This window comes from Saccopteryx bilineata, chromosome 3 (assembly GCF_036850765.1).
Source record: "Saccopteryx bilineata isolate mSacBil1 chromosome 3, mSacBil1_pri_phased_curated, whole genome shotgun sequence".
Taxonomy (NCBI): Eukaryota; Metazoa; Chordata; class Mammalia; order Chiroptera; family Emballonuridae; genus Saccopteryx; species Saccopteryx bilineata.
The window spans coordinates 34,038,549-34,056,111 of NC_089492.1; the positions used below are offsets into that span (position 1 = coordinate 34,038,549).

A 17,563-nucleotide genomic window follows, 5' to 3' on the forward strand; every position below is an offset into this window, starting at 1 on the left:
AAAAATTAGTTGTTTAAAACAAGCAGCAGGTATGAATCATAATCTTTTTCTCTTTTTTTTTTCCTAAGTGAGAAGAGGGGAGGCAGAGAGACAGACTCCTGCACGCCCCCAATCAGGATCCACCCCACAAGCCCAACAGGAGGTGATGCTCTGCCCATCTGGGGCGTTGCTCCGCTGCAATTGGAGCCATTCTAGCGCATGAGGTGGAGGCCATGAACCATTCTCAGCGCCAGGCCAACTTTGCTCCAATGGAGCCTTGGCTGTGGGAGGGGAAGAGAGAGACAGAGAGAAAGGAGAGGGGGAAGGGTGGAGAAGCAGATGGGCGCTTCTTCAGTGTACCCTGGCTGGGAATCGAACCTGGGACTTCCACATGCTGGGCCAATGCTCTACCACTGAGTCAACTGGCCAGGGCAAATCATAATCTTTTAACATGCCCATTCAGAAATATTTATCTCTGCTACATAGCAAGATAGCACACAGTGATGAACTAATAACAGACACTTTGTGTATTTTCCGGGTAAACAGAAGCTCCTCGTTGAGTCTACCTGTTTCTAAGCTCGTAGAAATGGCCTACTTACAAGATTATGGGGGATTCTTGCTTTCTATGTTTACTTTTGCAATGTTTAATGTTTTTAAACTTTTATAATGTGAAAAAAATCTGAAGGACAAACTATATTCCTTTTACATAATAAACTAAACAAATTCCAGAATATTGTACCTTAGAACAAGGTGGGAAATAAATCATTCAAGACAGAATCAATTACCCTGTCATTTTGCCTGGAAAAAGCAATTTCAATATAGTCATTGAATCATAAAATTTGAGCCCTGGACAGGATATTAAGAATCACTTAGACCAGTAGCTTGCAACTTGTCTAGGGCACAGATTGCTGGGGAAAAAAATGAAGAAAGCTGGTGTAACCTATTCCCAGAAAAAAGCAAATATGAACATAAACAGTTTTGAACATAATTTAAAGAGATTTGTGTCCCCCAAGCCTATTCATAACAGAGGAGAAGAGCCACCTTCCAGATTCCACAGCTGAGAGTCTGAGAAACACTCACCCCACCAAACAATGGCAGCAACAGAAAGAGAAATCAGGTCAAGGACTAGTAGGTCATTGCTTCAGTGTTCTTCTCACTGACCTGACAGCTGATTATACAGTGAATTGGATTTATAGCATTTAAATTACATATGTGTTTCTATATACTAACAGGTGATGTGGAACTCTAGCATTCCTTCCTCTCCCCTCCCCACTCCACCAAATTCTGACGAGGATCATCTGGAAAAGATGACTGGGAGCCTGAGATTGGAGCAAGACCCTGAAGGACCAGGAGGATTTAAGTAGAAACGGAAACTAGAAGAGGACAATATATATAAAAGCAAAGAAGCAAGAAATAACTGGCTCACAGAGTGTCCTGACCACCTTTGTAAGGAATTTGTGTCTAACTCTTACCCGAAATGGTAAAATCACTAGTGTTTCATAAATGTAAGAGATAAATTCATTTCTTGCCATTCTCTCCTGTCTTTAGGCATGATCATAATCAAGGTCTCTGAATATCTATCTGGTCCTTTACCCTAAAATGTTCTAAATTCTCCTTTTTTTCCTGGAAAACTCCTGCTTGTAATCCTTCAAGACCCTGCTCTAATTCCACTTTATATGAAGCTTTGCCTCCCACCTACACACTTCCCCACATACTGTGTAGGTCCTCTCAGTTTCCTGTTTATGCATCTCTGTAGCAAGACTCATCATTTAGTGAATGTATTGCAAATCTGACTATCACCAATTTTGTCTCCTCCAAAAGTCGACGGACCTTTTGTAAGGAGAGGTTATGTCTTATTCCTAATCCCCATCACATTGGCACATGGAAAGCACTGGAATGTGACCTGGCTGGTAGATCAGTGCAAAGTGGAATGGAAGGGGAAAAGAGAATGTGGAGAGGGAGATCAGTTCTATTGCAATAGGTCAGGAGAAAATGAACAAGAGTATGTTGGAAGGGACAGGACAGGTAGAACACCACATTCAGCACTTGGCAGGTGCTGTGAAAGTGCAGCAGGAAGGCGGGCAGCCCCCTAAATTTCTAGAGTGGCGGTGGGGAAGATGGTGACATCATTAGCCACAACAGGAAATAAAAGCAGAAGGCCAGATGTAAAAGAAGTAGATAAGGGAGGAGAGGAGAGAAAAAGAAAGAGTATGAGCTCTATTATGCACACGTTGGCTTGGAGGCACACGAGTTCAGAGGAACACCCAAGAAAGGATGTCTAGTCAACAAGGACAAAGGCAGGATAGAGGCCTCAGAAAATTGGTCAAGGTTTGAATAGTAATTTAGAAGTCACTTGTATACAGAAAAGAATTGAACACAAAGAAAATCAGATTGTTCAATAAAAGTATACAAAGAAAAAAGGTTTAAAAGTATAACTTGGGGGTACATTTAAAGGTTTAAAAGTATAACTTGGGGGTACATCAATTCATCAGTTTCCAGGGGCATCTCCTGGTAACCTACCTTGATGTCTGGTCATACATGTATTCCTCAGCCCCAACCGAAGCACTCCGAAACTTCTACAAAATTTCAAAGTTATAGAAATTAAAACAAAGAAGTGAGTCATTATTATAAATAAATAAAGATAAATGTATCCAAACTGTTTTATCCTCACTTTAGAAAAGAAAATTACATATTTTTTGGTATTTTATTTTCAACTACAGTGAAAATAGTTACCATTTGTGCACAGAACTCACACTTCACTTGCACAATGAGAACTACACTCAACAAAATGCAATTTATACTCTGTATTATTCACGGGTTTACTTAAAGTGTTCGCAGGTGTCGGGAACTGTTTCCTCAAACATATAAAACATCTCTTCCATTGTCTATTATCTCTCATTCTTATCCAAAAGTCACAGATTCTGAGTTAGGGGAATACTACTTACAGAGAGGACACATATTACAGTGCAAGCATTATAGTAGCGTGGTTTGAAGCATAGTTTCTAGAGCAAGACTCTCTAGGGTGAAGTTTTAGCTCTTTTGCCTATCTGTGTAAACTAAGGCAAGTGCCATATTTTCTCCAACTGTAAAATGCCTACTTATAGTGATTATAAGGATTAAATGTATGAATAAAGTACAGTAAGAACAGTGCTTAGTACATAATAAGCATTATATATGTGTATTAGATTCTACCACACAGTACCAGCCTGACCATATTCAGTGCCTTTCTCTAAGATATTCATTATCACAATATTGTAAAAGGAAGTTTTAGGGAAAACTCTAAGTCATAATATTACATGTAAAGAAGCTTGGGTTCAGAAACATTCATTTGTTGTATATTTAGTGCAAGTACTATGCCATTTGCTACATTTTAGAAATTTTTCAAAAACAGATTCATAAATGCCCTCTCAATACTAAAATAAATAGAATATTGATATAAAAGCACTTTGTTGACCTCGCAATGCCTGGTCCTCCACTGTGACCTTTTTTCAAATGTTTCTTTTTAAGAAATAACTTTTCTATTTCTCATTTCTTTGCTATAAACTTCCATTCTTTGACCAGTTGTTTAAGGGTTTCCTTCTCAGGAAAGGGATACTCACAGCCATTTTTCAAACTTTGTTCACAATCCCTAATCACCATCTCTAGAATTTAGTGTACCCTTATATCATAATTTATATGTATATACTTATGATCTTTATTTTAACTCAATCTTATAGATTCCTTGGATCAAAGAAGATTGCCCTTCAAAGTTTTCCCAGATGCATCCCAGGAACATTGCACAAATGCCTTTTGACTTGTTCAATAATCAAGACATAGAACCAAGGATTCAGATTTGTTTCTTTTATAATTAATCAATCATTAAAGCATTCAATGGGAATTTTCTGGGGCTTCACCATCTTCTTGGTGCCAGGAGAAATATAGAAAAACTAAAAGACAATGTCCTGTTCTCTAAGAGATAAAAATTGATGGAGATGTGTAAATTAACATGAAAAACAACAACAAAAGAAACAAAAATATAGCAAATAACTATATATGAAAGTCTATGTTGAATTTTTCATTCATTCATGGAGGTGGAAAAGCACAGAATGGAAATTGCCAGTAAGAAAAGATCACCAATGACAGAAAGATTTCATGGAGATTGTCAAGTTTGCTCTGACCCTTGAATAGCAAAGAGAACCTGGATTAACTGAAGACACTGAAGGAAGGTAATCCAGGTGAGAGAGAACTGCCATGATTCAAGACGAATCCCATGATGGGTACAGATGTGGTACGGACATGGGGTCAAGTACACAGATCTTCCCTGATTGTGAAGGGAGGACTTGAAAATCTGGGTTTGCACGGCCCAATAGAGTAGCCACTACTCAAATGTGCTCAAGTTGATTAGAATTGAATAAAATTAAACCATTTACTTCCTCAGTCAACCAGCCACATTTTAAATACTAAATTGATACATGCAGCTAGTGACTACCATATGGGATAGCATAAAAGAAAATTTCCATTGTCACAGAAAGCTCTATTAGACAGGGCTGATTTATGAAAAGGTTTTATACTTAGTATAGTTAAGAATTAGGAAATTTTGGAGTAGAAGGGCAGCATGATGAAAAAGGCATTAGGAAGTATTTTAGCGATAAAGAAGATACATTTCCAAAGTCTGCTTTGAAGAAATATGCAGTAACCTGTAACAACACATGGTGAAACAGTATTAATAAACATGGCCTTGAATAAATTTATTGTCCACGCCATAGAACTTTGCAGCCTGAGGAGCCCACTAAAATGTATTGGACTTATAAACTCTGTGATTCTATTCTCACAGGTGATGTGAGAAGGTGCAACTCAGAGAGACTGTCTTATGTGCTGACTGAAATAAAGAATCTTACTCCAATAACTATGAGTGAGTGTGAATAAGAACCATGAAAAAATAGTTGCTATGTGTTAGACACAGAATTACTGTTTTCAAGTTTAAAATGTTTTTCTTAATTCTGTTACATTATCTTTATAATATTAAAAAATTAAATGTAAAGTCCACACTTGAAAAATTCCACAATCCTTTTTGAGCTCTGATCACATTGATAGGTCACATGGCCCTAAATGATTCATTACGAAGAATTAGACCAAAATGCTTGGACTATTCTGATTACAGTTACCAAGTTTTTACAATTGTTTGGAAACCTTTTGATATAATTTTTAGGATGCCCAAGGCAGGCAGACAGCCAACATCACCATACCTTACTGTGATTTGATGTAGTTCATCTATATGTTTCTTAATCATTTGGACCAAACTACCCCTTTCCTGATACCACCACACTCACAGGCACCCCCACACACACAAAAATGAATCTATCTCTAATAGCAAATAAAACCTTTTAATTCAACAAGTGCCCTAAACATTTTAATAACATTCCAAAAGAGAAGTACTAGACTTTAGACAAATTTTCCTTAGTAAAATTTACTTGGTGAAGTTACTGAGCTTACCTAATAATAACTTGTTGGCAATGCCACGGCTAAAGATCATAATGGAGCATTCCATTTAATTAACATCAGATTGAAATATGCAATGGAAACACTGATTTCCAAGACTAGGAGAGCAGCTGAAATATTCCAAATATCCCAGATTCAGTGGGAATAATCTTCATATTTAGTTTCTGGTTACTTTTTAATGCACCTCTAAATAAAACCCCAAATACAATAGCTTCCTTTCACAAGCCTCCTTATCTACAGCACAAACAGAACTGATAACACATCCCCCAAATAGCATGATGGTTCCGTTGACATTGGACCACGTCCACGGACTCTTTTGTGACTAATGGAATATTTCTACACCATGTAAGAAAAACATTAGTGGCAAAACTTTAGTGAAAAGGCATGTACTTCATATTCCCATGTAGAGTGATTTGCTTTTTCTAAGGAAACACCCCTGATGGCTTGAGGGAAAATCAAATATCAATACTACCAAAGACCCTACAAGATTCCTTGCTCAGTTAAAAAATAAATTAAATTTAAAAAAATAAATAAAAAATCTGCTGATTATTTTAAGCAATACAGCATAGGAAGCTAAGGATACTAACTTTAAAACAATGTTTTTCATTGTAAAAATATTAAAAGTTTGATTGTAAAGCTACCAGAACCCAAGAAATAAGATGGCCTCTTTAGAACAGGGAATTTATCAAGTCTCACTCCGCGCATTCGGATTTCCTGGCATACACAGCAGGCGCTCAGGAAAGGCTTGAGCGGGGAATGAGAGCTGCTAGTGCACCTGTCCACCCTGACTTCCTACCAACACTGCTGGGAGCTAGTCCCTTCGTTCCTCTTCTCTTCATGTGAAGGATAAAAAATAACTACAAAGATAAAAATAAAGCACTTAGATTTAAAAAATAAAATGCATGGTTGAGTCATTTTCTTAAGCAATGGAACTGCTGAGATGAGAAGGTTCCGTACACTTTCTCTGGGAGTATAAAGGCCAGGTTAAGGCCATATGTTCGGGAGGAGATAGCCTGTGAGGAGTCCTCTCTCTCCCACCTACCGCAGAATGACCATGGGCACACTGACACTCTCCGTGCCTTGGTTTCCTCATCTGACAAATAGAGATGACAATAATAGTACCAACCTCATAGGGTTTTTGTGAGATTAAATGGGTATATACCACTTAGAAAGATTCCCAGTACAGAGCGCTACTTAAATGTTTATTATTTTTAAATATTATTATGTAGGGGTACAATCTCAACCACAGGTTAATGGCATTTTGTCCCTATGGCAACTACGTGGGCAGCAAGATTCACACGTTCGGCATGTTGCCACCACACTCGCTCTCGTTAGGAAGTTAAGAAACCACACATCTGCCCCCTTTGCCATTGTCTTTTATTGGCCCAGGTGGACCAAAAAAAATGGGAAGACAAACGACCATCATCTCAAATGCAGAGCATTGCATCTAAATATTGAAGAAGCTGATCTGAACCAATAAAAAATAAACACATTGTATATTCTGGGTCAAAAACTAAAGAGATGATCCACAATTATCTCAGCGATTGATGATAAATATCATAAATTATGATGTATACTTATCATGAAATACCAGCATGGTAATTAGCAGTTTTTAAAAACTGTTAACACAAGCAATAACATAGGTGAATCTCAAAAAGATTATGCTAAGTGAAATAAGACAACATAGAAGACTATATACTCTATTATCCATCTGTATAAAATTTTAGAACAAGCAAAACTATAGTGACAGAAGGCAGATTCATGCTTGTCGAGAGCAGGGGAGACGAGAGGGCTTCGCATGCAAGGGAAACAAAGAAAACTTCTAGGATGAAGGGGCTGTTTTACTGAGTCTGAGGCTGGTTACACAACTGTATACAAGACCAACCATTTCAAACTGTGCCCTTAAACTATGTGACTTTAAAACACACAAGCAAGCAAAGAGCATTGTTTCTGTGAACTCGATGGCACATGGGAAGAATATGTCGTCTCTCTAAGGTACAAAGTACACATACACGCGCTTGATTATCAAAAATACAAACTCTTTCTTGCGTATTCAATACGCGATTTTAAGGTTAAAACTAAAACAAAGGAATCTGTATCTAAGAGTCAAAAAAAATATTCCTCCGCACACCTGGACCAACGGTTTATTAAAAGCCTGCTTACAATGAACAATACAAACTCATTTTAAAAAGTAACTGTAAACTCACAGTTTAATTCATTTATCTCACTTAAAAGGTAAATAGAGGGGAAAAAAATGTAAGCTGGGGGTTCTGGATTTAAGTTCTTGCTACTGAAGAAAGAGCAGGGACTCACCTCAGTGGTTCCGTCTTTGAAGCTCTCGCTGTAAGTGCTGTCCGGGGTGCTGCGCTGGTCATCCTTGAGGTAGGTGCCGTGGCTGGCCATGGCGGGCACGCCGTACTGAGTCTGTTCAAAGATAACCACGCGCTGCTCCTCGCCATCTCCCCGGGGATAGTGCACGGGCGGGGCCATGAAGACGGGTGTGAAATCTTCGGCTTTCACCACCGTGATTCCTGACACGGGCACGACCGCAGGGCTCTCGGGGACGTTGGCGCCGTACTGTTCCCGTTTGGAATTCTCCAGGTGGTCTTGATTTAGGGAAAGGTTCACTGGGACAGTCTTTAGGACCTGCACTCGGTTTTCTCCTCCACTCAAATTACTCTGGGCTTCACCGGTGCCAAGACAGTTTCTGTGTGTTTAAACCCACCCCGCAATATGATAGAATTAGAAAAATCACCCGTTTGCAACTCTAAAAAATAAATAAATAACTGATGCAGAATAATAATAAGTAGACGTGAATGTGTAATAATCAGAGGAGAGGCTGGTGGTGAAGTTTACAGTGGGGTGCAGTGGATCTTTGCATCACTAGAAGTAGAACAACTACATGTGTACCTCATGGTATCATGCAATCAGTCCCATCCTGAAAGTGCTATTACAAAAAGAAATCAAATAAAATTGACTTTGAATCTAAGCAAGGCTTTATATCTAACTTCCAGCTCTCAAGAAACAGAGGAGCAGGAAGAAAGACTTAGCATCAGAAGAAGCAATCAGACAAGCCAGAGCGCTGCACACCTGACTGACGTGGTTTTTCCAGTAAGTCAGAGGCATGGGAAAGGGACGGTGGTGCAGGCTTGTTCTAGACTGACAGAGATTTTAAAGACATACAGTCAAATATGATGAGCAGATCTTGTTTGGATCTGGATCTGAACAAACCAGAATGGCATTTATGAACCAATGGGATTTTTGAGGCAATGGAATAGGGACTGGGAGTTTGGTGATATTAAGGAAATGTGTTGATTTAGTTAGGTGTGCTCAAGATTTCGAGATTATGTAGTAAAATGTCCTGGAGTTTTGGGGTGTTTTTTTTTTTAGAGCTATAAACCAGAAGTAGTTAAAGGTAAAATGACATGATGTCAGGGATTTATTTTAAATCCTATTGCAATTAAATAAAAAAGAAAAGGAAGGAAAAAGAAAAGGTAGAGATGAAGCAGGTATAACAAAATGTTGTCACTGCTGAACCTGGAGCGTGGGATGGTCATGGAGGGTCACCCTACTGTTCCCTCTACTTCTTTCTATGTTTGGAAACTTTCAAAGGGAAATATTTTTAAAAAGCTGTTTTTTTAAAAAAATTTTGTTTTTAGGAAATTAAATTTAAAGGGGTGATATTGATCAATAAGAGTAGAGAGGTTTCAGGTAAACATTTCTATAGAATTTGAACTATTGCTGATGTTGTATTTCACACATAAATAGCTTTTTTAAAAAAAGGCAGGAGGAGAACCAGCATGGTAATTAGAGGGGGGTAGGAAAGATAGTTTTCACTTTATTGTGGGCTAAGCTAAAATTTAGAAATTGTGGGAAGAGTAAGAAGGGATAACAGAGGGAAGGGGGAACAAGAGGGGAAGGCATTAAAGAAGGTGAAGAGATTAGTCAAATTATATATATATACACACACACACACACACACACACACACACATAACACATAGAATCAGACAACGGGGTCGGACAGCCACAGGGAGGAGGGGCAGAAGTAGGAGGGGGACGGGACGAAGGGGGTGAGTCAAGGGTGGAAAGAGACTGTGACATGGTGTGATGTGTAGAGGGTGTTATATTGAGTGGGACACTTGAAACCATGTCAACACAATAAATTAAACTTTCATTTTAAAAAATAAAATATTTCCACTACATTAAGAAATAACCTGAGCTCACCGATAGCCTTCGCACTGAATTACTTTTGGGGCTTAAGGAAGTGGTATAACTGGGCTTATGTAAAACAAGATCTCTCAGATCCCAGACCTCCCGGCTGGTACAAAGAGAAAGGAGAGGATTTAGAAAATTAATTCTTGCCAGGCTAGGATGAAATATCTCCATTTACACTAAAGAATTCTGGGAGACAGAGAAGCAAAGAGAGCTTTGTTCATTTAAGATTATTGTTGACAGCAAATGATTTTACTAGCAAAGACCCTGTGGTCAATAAAATTTGGGGCCATCTCTTACTACAGATAACTCAATATGGAGAGAGATAGCTTGACAGAGAGAGAAAGTACATGTCTTGCCTGGAGCCCTGTCTCCAACATCTCCTTCTCTCAACTGGCGTGTTCTCTCTAGGGCTAACTGGCATCTCTCATGAAGAGAAATACTCTAATAAAATTGGTTCTTCCAAAAACTGAGCTCTCCTGGCTTCTCTGAAGGAAGTCTATTAGCTTCTGAGCTTGCCTAACTCTCAGGAAGGACCTGGTAATTCAGCTTTGATTTTTCAGATAAAACTTCAAAGTGAAGCTTGAGGAAAGCGCGGCTCTCACACGAACAAAGCCCACGGAAAAGCACCTACACTCCTCTGAGTCTGTCACGGATCTGCAGGACTCATTCTAGAAAATAATCCTTTAAAGAATAAAATCGCAAGTCTACAGAATTTCTGGCTTTAAGTAATAACCTGCTTTCGCGGCCAAATCAATCAGTGAATCTGTGTACAGGACACAGTGAAAATTTAGAAATGACGTTTAATCTGAATCCAGTTAGCGGGAGGATGCCAAAACCCAGACCACCCATTTATATCAGCATTTCCTAAACCCCATTATTTAGAACGTTTGCATGGAATGTTAATAGATGTTCCTCAAAGAAAAAGAGTCCATGATAAAATCAGTATTAAAAAAAAAAAAGAAAGAAAGAAAAACACATTGCCATAACAAGACCACCCTGGTGGGTCACAAACATCATGAACATAGTAAAGGCCCTCAGATGTTCCTTCACCTGTAACTAACTGTAACCCAGAATTTCTGCAACTCATTTTACTCCAGACCCTTTTGTGAAAAGTTAACCATTAGTACTTGTGAATAATGTTCTGCAAGTTGGGTATAGAAGTGTTGGTCTACATTTATTAGCTAACAAAGCAATTACCCAGTTTCCACTCCTCTAGGCTTTGAACTAACAGCTTTAATGGCTTTGCCAGTATTCCAAGTTAACTAACTCCTTTACAGTTAAGCATCTACTTTAGTCCAAATTCCTTAATTCTCTAATTCATGTATGCCTGAATTCTAAACTAGAAACCTAAGTTGAAAGATTTTTGGTGTTCTTAAAAACAAACTATATAGTTGTAAAAACCTAATTGAATTGTTATTATATGACGAGGAAATAATCGACTCAGTGCTGTCCTGTAATGTGTAACTAGGCCCCTGTAGAGAGCAGTACAGGCCTTAGAGCTGACGCTGGGCAACTGCAGAGAGACATCCAAAAGATATGGATGATTAGAACAAAGTAAGAATTATTGTGAGATACTGACTTACCTGCAATATAATTCAAAATTGAACCAAATACTATAATATGAGAAAAAAATACAATGCAAAGAATTGTACGTTGAATATATTTTTAAAAACATTTTTGGATTATGTCATTGAAATTCTATTTTTCAAAGAAGCAACTTCTGTATAAAAGCAGTTGTAATGATATCATGTTAGCACATGGCACCTTAATTAATAAATGTACCACAGATCAAATGATATCCTTTCAAATTACATTCAACCAGAGTCTACTAAGTCATAATTAGTCTATACAAGGTGGTTTTGTCTATACCTCCCTGCCAGCTTTTTTTAAAGGCACTCCATTGAAATCACAAAAAATAACCATTAAAATACAATGAGCGACTGTCACTCCTTAATGGTGTTTTAAGAGATGCTTTAATAAAACGTGGTTTCTTTTGTCTGTTAGGATGCAGAGAGAGTACACATCTTGGACTAATTTTCTCCCTAATCCCTGTATGACTGTAGGCACAGGATTTAGCAGACAGCACAGACTTAGTTTAACAACTAGTGATTCGATGGAGGAAAAATTACAGGAGCTAAAGAGTGTCAGTCTCTTTCTCTCTGTCACCATTACTACCAACTAGGGCCAGGGCCCAGGGCAATGTGGCGCATCAGAAAATCCCTGTGGAACTGCAAATCAGATGCAGCTAGCCTTAATCTTCAGCTGGGGTGTACCTAGGAGGTGATGCACAGCCTAGGGCTGCTGGTGGATCAGTGGCCACCACTGCCAGTCACATAATAAGATCATAATGTCACAAGCAGTTCCTATCAAGGCCAGGTAAGCTTCTGACACATGAGATAGCAGAAGATTTCATTTCTCCTGGCTTCATAGTTCCATTGCAAAAAAAAACTTCAATAGAAAAAAGGTGTGGCATCTCCATCCCTCTGCAGGGGAGGAATGTACCTGTCGAGTTTGGAAGAAGTAGCTGAGCACGGTGGCTCAGTCCCTTCCTGTTTCTTCTGTATGTCCGGATCATCGTGGCCAAATAGAAGGGCCACCCAGTCACTCCTGACACACCACAAGTGGTCTGTCCCTTCAGGGAGGCCTGAAGTACTGCCAGGGACTAGATGGGTATGCATTATCTAAGGCAAGACTGAAATGTTGTTACAAATTGTGGATTCAAAATCACATTCCTAATTGCCTTTATCTGAAATAAAACTGTTTTTTTTTTTTCCTTTTTAATTTCTATCTGTCAGTGTCATGCTTTTCAATTGGTTCTAATTTCAAGGTTGCAGGAAGGGAGTGTTACATAATGATCTCCTAACATTTTTCCTTCCCCTGCACCCTGACAGTGTCCACTGCTACCTAGCGCTGCCTCTCTGGCTGAGACAGCCCTGCTTCTTGCTTATCCTTAGCAAAAGCAAGCTCAAAATGTCCTATCCTCTCTGGCCCTGGCCAGTTGGCTCAGCGGTGGAGCGTTGGCCCTGCGTGTGGAAGTCCGAGGTTCCATTCCTGGTCAGGGCACACAAGAGAAGCACCCATCTGCTTCTCCACCCTTCCTCTCTAATCTCTCTCTTCCCCTCCCGCAGCCAACGCTCCATTGGAGCAAAGTTGGCACCAGTGCTGAGGATGGCCGTAATGGAGCAACGCCCCAGATGGGCAAAGCGTCGCCCCCTGGTGGGCATGCCGGGTGGATTCAGGTCAGGCGCATGCGGGGGCCTGCCTCCCCTCTTCTAACTTCAGAAAAATACCCCCCCCCAAAAAAAAAGCCCTATCTCACCATTAACTATGAGGATTATCAGCCTGCTGGTGTAGGTATATTAAGAGCCTTCTGGTGACCCTTTGGATGCATACCCAAAAAATGCAACTTTCTCTCCCTACTGAAAGATCCTGTTTTGGTCCCAACTCCAAAAGACAGATTGAGGAGGCTATGCTTCTTAACCCCACCTCCTCTCAAGGATAAAAATTATAGTTTAATACTGTTGTTTAAAAATACATAGAGAGAACAGGAATTATTTTGGAAACCAGGTATATTCCTTTACATAACACCATACCTTTTGTCCTGATCTTCTTGGCTGTCACTTGCTTTGCTTACAGACAGCAGCCTCTTGTCTCGAGGAACCTGGAAACATCAGCAACCATCAGTGAGACTTACACAGATGCCACTGTGACCATGTGCAGAGCTAGGCATCAGCATAAGCAAAAAAAAAACCCTGAAATGGAACGTTCTCCAGAAGAAGGTGGCAGATTTGCTATAGCCAGGAGATGGTTAAAGGTTAAGTAGGTGCAATGTCCACGGACCAAACACAAAGGGTGACGCCACATGGACGGCCACCACAATCATGACTCTGCTGTGCACCTGCTGACACCTGCTGACAGGGGCGCCTGCCCTGGCCGGAGCAGCCCCCGAGCCCTCCCCACCTTGGGAGGAGATGAGAGAAAGGAACACGATAAATGAAGGCTGGACCCAGACATCTGTGCCCTAGAGAAGATAGAAAACACCTTGGAGTTACAACAAGCATCCTGCTAAGCAGCAGGGACTGGCCCTCGACTGTGATGAGGGCCTGCAGCTCTCTGCGTAGTTCAGAGATTTTACTGCCACAGTTTTTCTGTTAATACACTTCACAGGCACAATGCCAACACACAGCCTGAAGGACTGGCCCCTCCCCCAGCACTGTTACTGACCATCATCTGATCACCCTGCTGTGGCTCAGACTGTTTGCACAGCTCTGCCACGGTTTTCAAACTGGTAAACAGCAAGTTTGGATTTATTTGGTTGGTTGGATAATTTGGGGTTTTTCGTTTTGTTTTGCTCTCGCTAGATATTTAGATCTTCCTTCTAGCCAAACTCCTCTGCTTCAGAAATGCAGTCTTCACTGTGTTGACATAAAAGAGCCTGTAGAAGAAGCATTTCTCTTCTGAATTCCCCTAGCAATTCTTACGGTTTCCACTTACCTGAATATATATGCAGGCCCGGCCCGCTGAGCTAGGGACACAGCACAGCAGGGTAGCGAAGAGTCAAGACCTAGACTGGATTGTCCGGGTTCGAATCTCCAGCTCTACCACTAATTAACTCTGCCTCACTTTCCTTTTCTAAGAACAGGCTTAATGGTAGTTTTATACCTCAGGGTTTTTAGTAAACTTAAATGAGTTCATTTTTAAAACCCATTTAGATTTTATGGTACTTTCTATGTGTTTGTTAAATAAAATAAAATAAACCAATTTAAGTCCTTCACTCACATGTCAATATGGAGGGTCTACAATGTTCTGGGCATCGCCAAGTGCTAGATAGAAATGAAATGGATAAAACATTGCCCCTCTCACCTACTGAAGATGACATATACGCATAACATCTCAATACCCAGCACACCCATGTTCACAACAGCACTATTCTCAATAGCTAAAAGGTGAAAACAACCAAAATGTCCATCTACAGATGACTGGATAAACAGAATAGGATAGACACACACAATGGAATATTATTCAGCCTTGAATGTGAAATTCTGATACACGCTATAATAAGAATGAGCCTTAAAGACATTACATTAAGTCTCATGTGACTCAAACCCATACACTTCTTTCTGAATGCCTGCCTCCTGGTTCAGCCTCCAACATCTCTGCCTGGACTGCTGCCTTTCCACTGGTCCCTTCATCTAGTCCCTGCAAAGCCATTCCAGATCCACTAAGAAGACCCAGAGTGACCTTAAAACGGCAAGGCTGGTTCTATTACACTCGCACATTACTCTTCCATGCTTCCTACCCATTACTCTCAGGAACGTGGCATCCAGAAAGTTTCCCCCTCACCCTGGGCTGCCCCCATCCCTGCCGCGTGCACAGCCACACTGCACCTGCCCCCGTCCCCGCCGCGTGCACGGCCACACTGCACCTGCCCCCGTCCCCGCCGCGTGCACGGCCACACTGCACCTGCCCCCGTCCCCGCCGCGTGCACTGCCACACTGCACCTGCCCCTGTCCCCGCCGCGTGCACAGCCACACTGCACCTGCCCCCGTCCCCGCCGCGTGCACTGCCACACTGCACCTGCCCCCGTCCCCGCCGCGTGCACAGCCACACTGCATCTCTGGCCGTGCAACGCTCCTCTCACAGCCAGGTCTGCAAGACTCTGCTGGGCACCCCCCCCCCACCCCTGCCCACCCTGCCCATGCCTTCTCCAGGCTAATTTGTGGACTTCAAGTCCAATCTAAATATCCGTATCTGAGATTAGACTACAATCTCCATGAGCATTCAGGTTCTGCATGGTTTTGTCCCAAGTGCCGAGAATGTAGCAGGCCCTCACAAAATACTTGTTGAAAGAATGAATGAGTCAATCAGAATAGCCTAGAAAAGGCAGGCCCCAAGGAGTAGAAGAAATAGGGACTTTAAACTCTAAAACATATTAGCAACTCCCAAAGGCTTGTGGAAGTGAATGTTGCTATTGACAAAATGCACTGATGAGAGTTCTTTTTCTTTTAAGTGAGAGGAGGGGAGATAGAGAGACATACTTCCACATGCGCCCGGACTGGGATTTACTAGGCAACCCCTGTCTGGGGCCGATGCTCGCATCAACTGAGTTATCCTCAGTGCCGGAGGCCAAGGCTAGGACTAAATGAGCCATTGGCTGCCTGACCTGTGGTGGCGCAGTGGGTCAGGTGTCAACCTGGAATGCTGAGGTCGCAGGTTCAAATCCCTGGGCTTGCCCGGTCAAGGCACATATGGGAGTTGATGCTTCTTGCTCCTCCCCCTTCCCCTTCTCTCTCTCTCTCTCTCTGTCTCCTCTAAAATGAATAAATGAATAAAAATAATTTTAAAAATAAAAACAAATGAGCCATTGGCTGTGGGAGAGGAAGAGAGAGAGAGTGGGAGAAGGAGGGGAGAGAAGCAGATGGTCACTTCTCATATGTGCCCTGACGAGGGATCAAACCTGGAACACCCGTCTGCTGGGTCGATGCTCTAGTCACTGAGTGAACCAGCCAGCACAAGAGTTCCGAGCAGACTGTCTACAGTGTAGGAAACAGTTATTAACTTTGTGTCTGCTCTCATCTGGGCCACTTTAAACCATGTATATACCTTTAGCCTCCCAAAGACTGTCCTCCACAGAGAATCCAGGACCTCTGAACTCAGGCCTCTCTCTTGAATCAGGACCCACATTACCATTTTTATCAAACACCCCCATCCCTATCTGGACATTCTACAAACACATCAAACTCAACTTACAAGTATCTTTCTCCCCAAAGCTTTCTTCTGTACTCCCCACCTTGGTTAATTCAGGAATCATCGTACACATGTCGCTCCCAGTTATGGGGTTCCCCCACCACCTCTCTCTCACACACACATTTATATACACACACCGTTGCTGGCTTTTAGTCAAACAAATACTTAATGATTTCCTGAACATAATGCTTTGTCTCTATTTAGTGTTTATTTTGGTGGCTGACTTAGGGAGAACTTCACAAGTGCTGGCCTAGGGAACCCCAGGGCATCACCAGGTTTACTTCAAGTCTCCTTGCTTTTATCTGGACTCCTGCAGTGGACTGCTCCCTGGATTGTTTGCCCATAACCCAACTTCCTGCTGCTGCATCTATAATGTGTGCAAAACATTTTTTTAATCTACCAGGCCTACGTTCAAAATTCTTCAGTATTGGAGGAAAAGATGCCGAATAGTATGATTAAAAAAAATTGCATTTCACTTTCTTCTTTTAGCTTTCCTGAATTTTTGTATAAACTTAAATGAAAGGCTATATTTTTTTTAAAAAAACCTCAATAGTTTATGAATATTTATTAGGTCATTCATTCATTCATTCGTCTAGCAAAAAGCAAGGCCATATGCACCTAGTCCTGGACACCTTTTTGAGAGAATAAAGCCTGGTCCACCAGACTAGCTCTTCCAGAGGGATCTACTTGTCTTTCAGATCAGTTTTTACTGTCCATCCCCTTCAGACCCCCCATCACCATCACCACCACTGTTCAACAAGGCTGATTCCTTGGATTGCATTGAGTGCATCCTGGGGTTTTATACCTCATGTTTTCTCATCTCCTGCTCCCTTAGCCCAAAATGCTTTCTCTTCATCTGTCCACTGACAGACCCTCCTCCAAGTCCCACAGAGGAGGCATTGCTTCCTCCGGAAAACCTAAACTCTCTGGGAAGGTGTCGCCCTCTCCTCAGAGCCCCTGGAGCACATCCCTATGCAGCACGTACTGCCACACACTGTGGTATGGGTGTATAGGACAGTGTCGGTCCTAGACTACAATCTCTCAGAGATATCGACCTGGGTACCAATTGCCTTTGGATATCTAGTCCAGCCCCAAAATGTCTATTACCATCGCTGAGAGGCCACAACTAATTGGTAAATATG

The 17,563-nt window shown here is 41.3% G+C and overlaps 1 protein-coding gene and 1 long non-coding RNA gene across 4 annotated transcripts in view; one reads left to right on the forward strand and one right to left on the reverse strand.

Annotated features, from left to right (window-relative positions):
- The window catches only part of GRHL2 (grainyhead like transcription factor 2), a 167,207-nt gene that overhangs the window by 95,966 nt on the left and 53,678 nt on the right, over window positions 1-17,563 (reverse strand). For all 3 annotated transcript variants that reach the window (XM_066265933.1, XM_066265932.1, XM_066265934.1), the window contains exons 3-5: window positions 13,268-13,335; window positions 7,771-8,164; window positions 2,500-2,555 (exon numbers count right to left, since the gene is read on the reverse strand). In XM_066265933.1, coding sequence (XP_066122030.1) covers window positions 2,500-2,555; window positions 7,771-8,164; window positions 13,268-13,335 — 518 coding nt within the window. The remainder of the gene's footprint in view (window positions 1-2,499; window positions 2,556-7,770; window positions 8,165-13,267; window positions 13,336-17,563) is intronic.
- On the forward strand, window positions 67-4,174 carry LOC136329560 (uncharacterized). The gene is made up of 3 exons (XR_010730224.1): window positions 67-142; window positions 1,212-1,425; window positions 3,696-4,174. It is a non-coding gene; the product is annotated as an uncharacterized lncRNA (long non-coding RNA).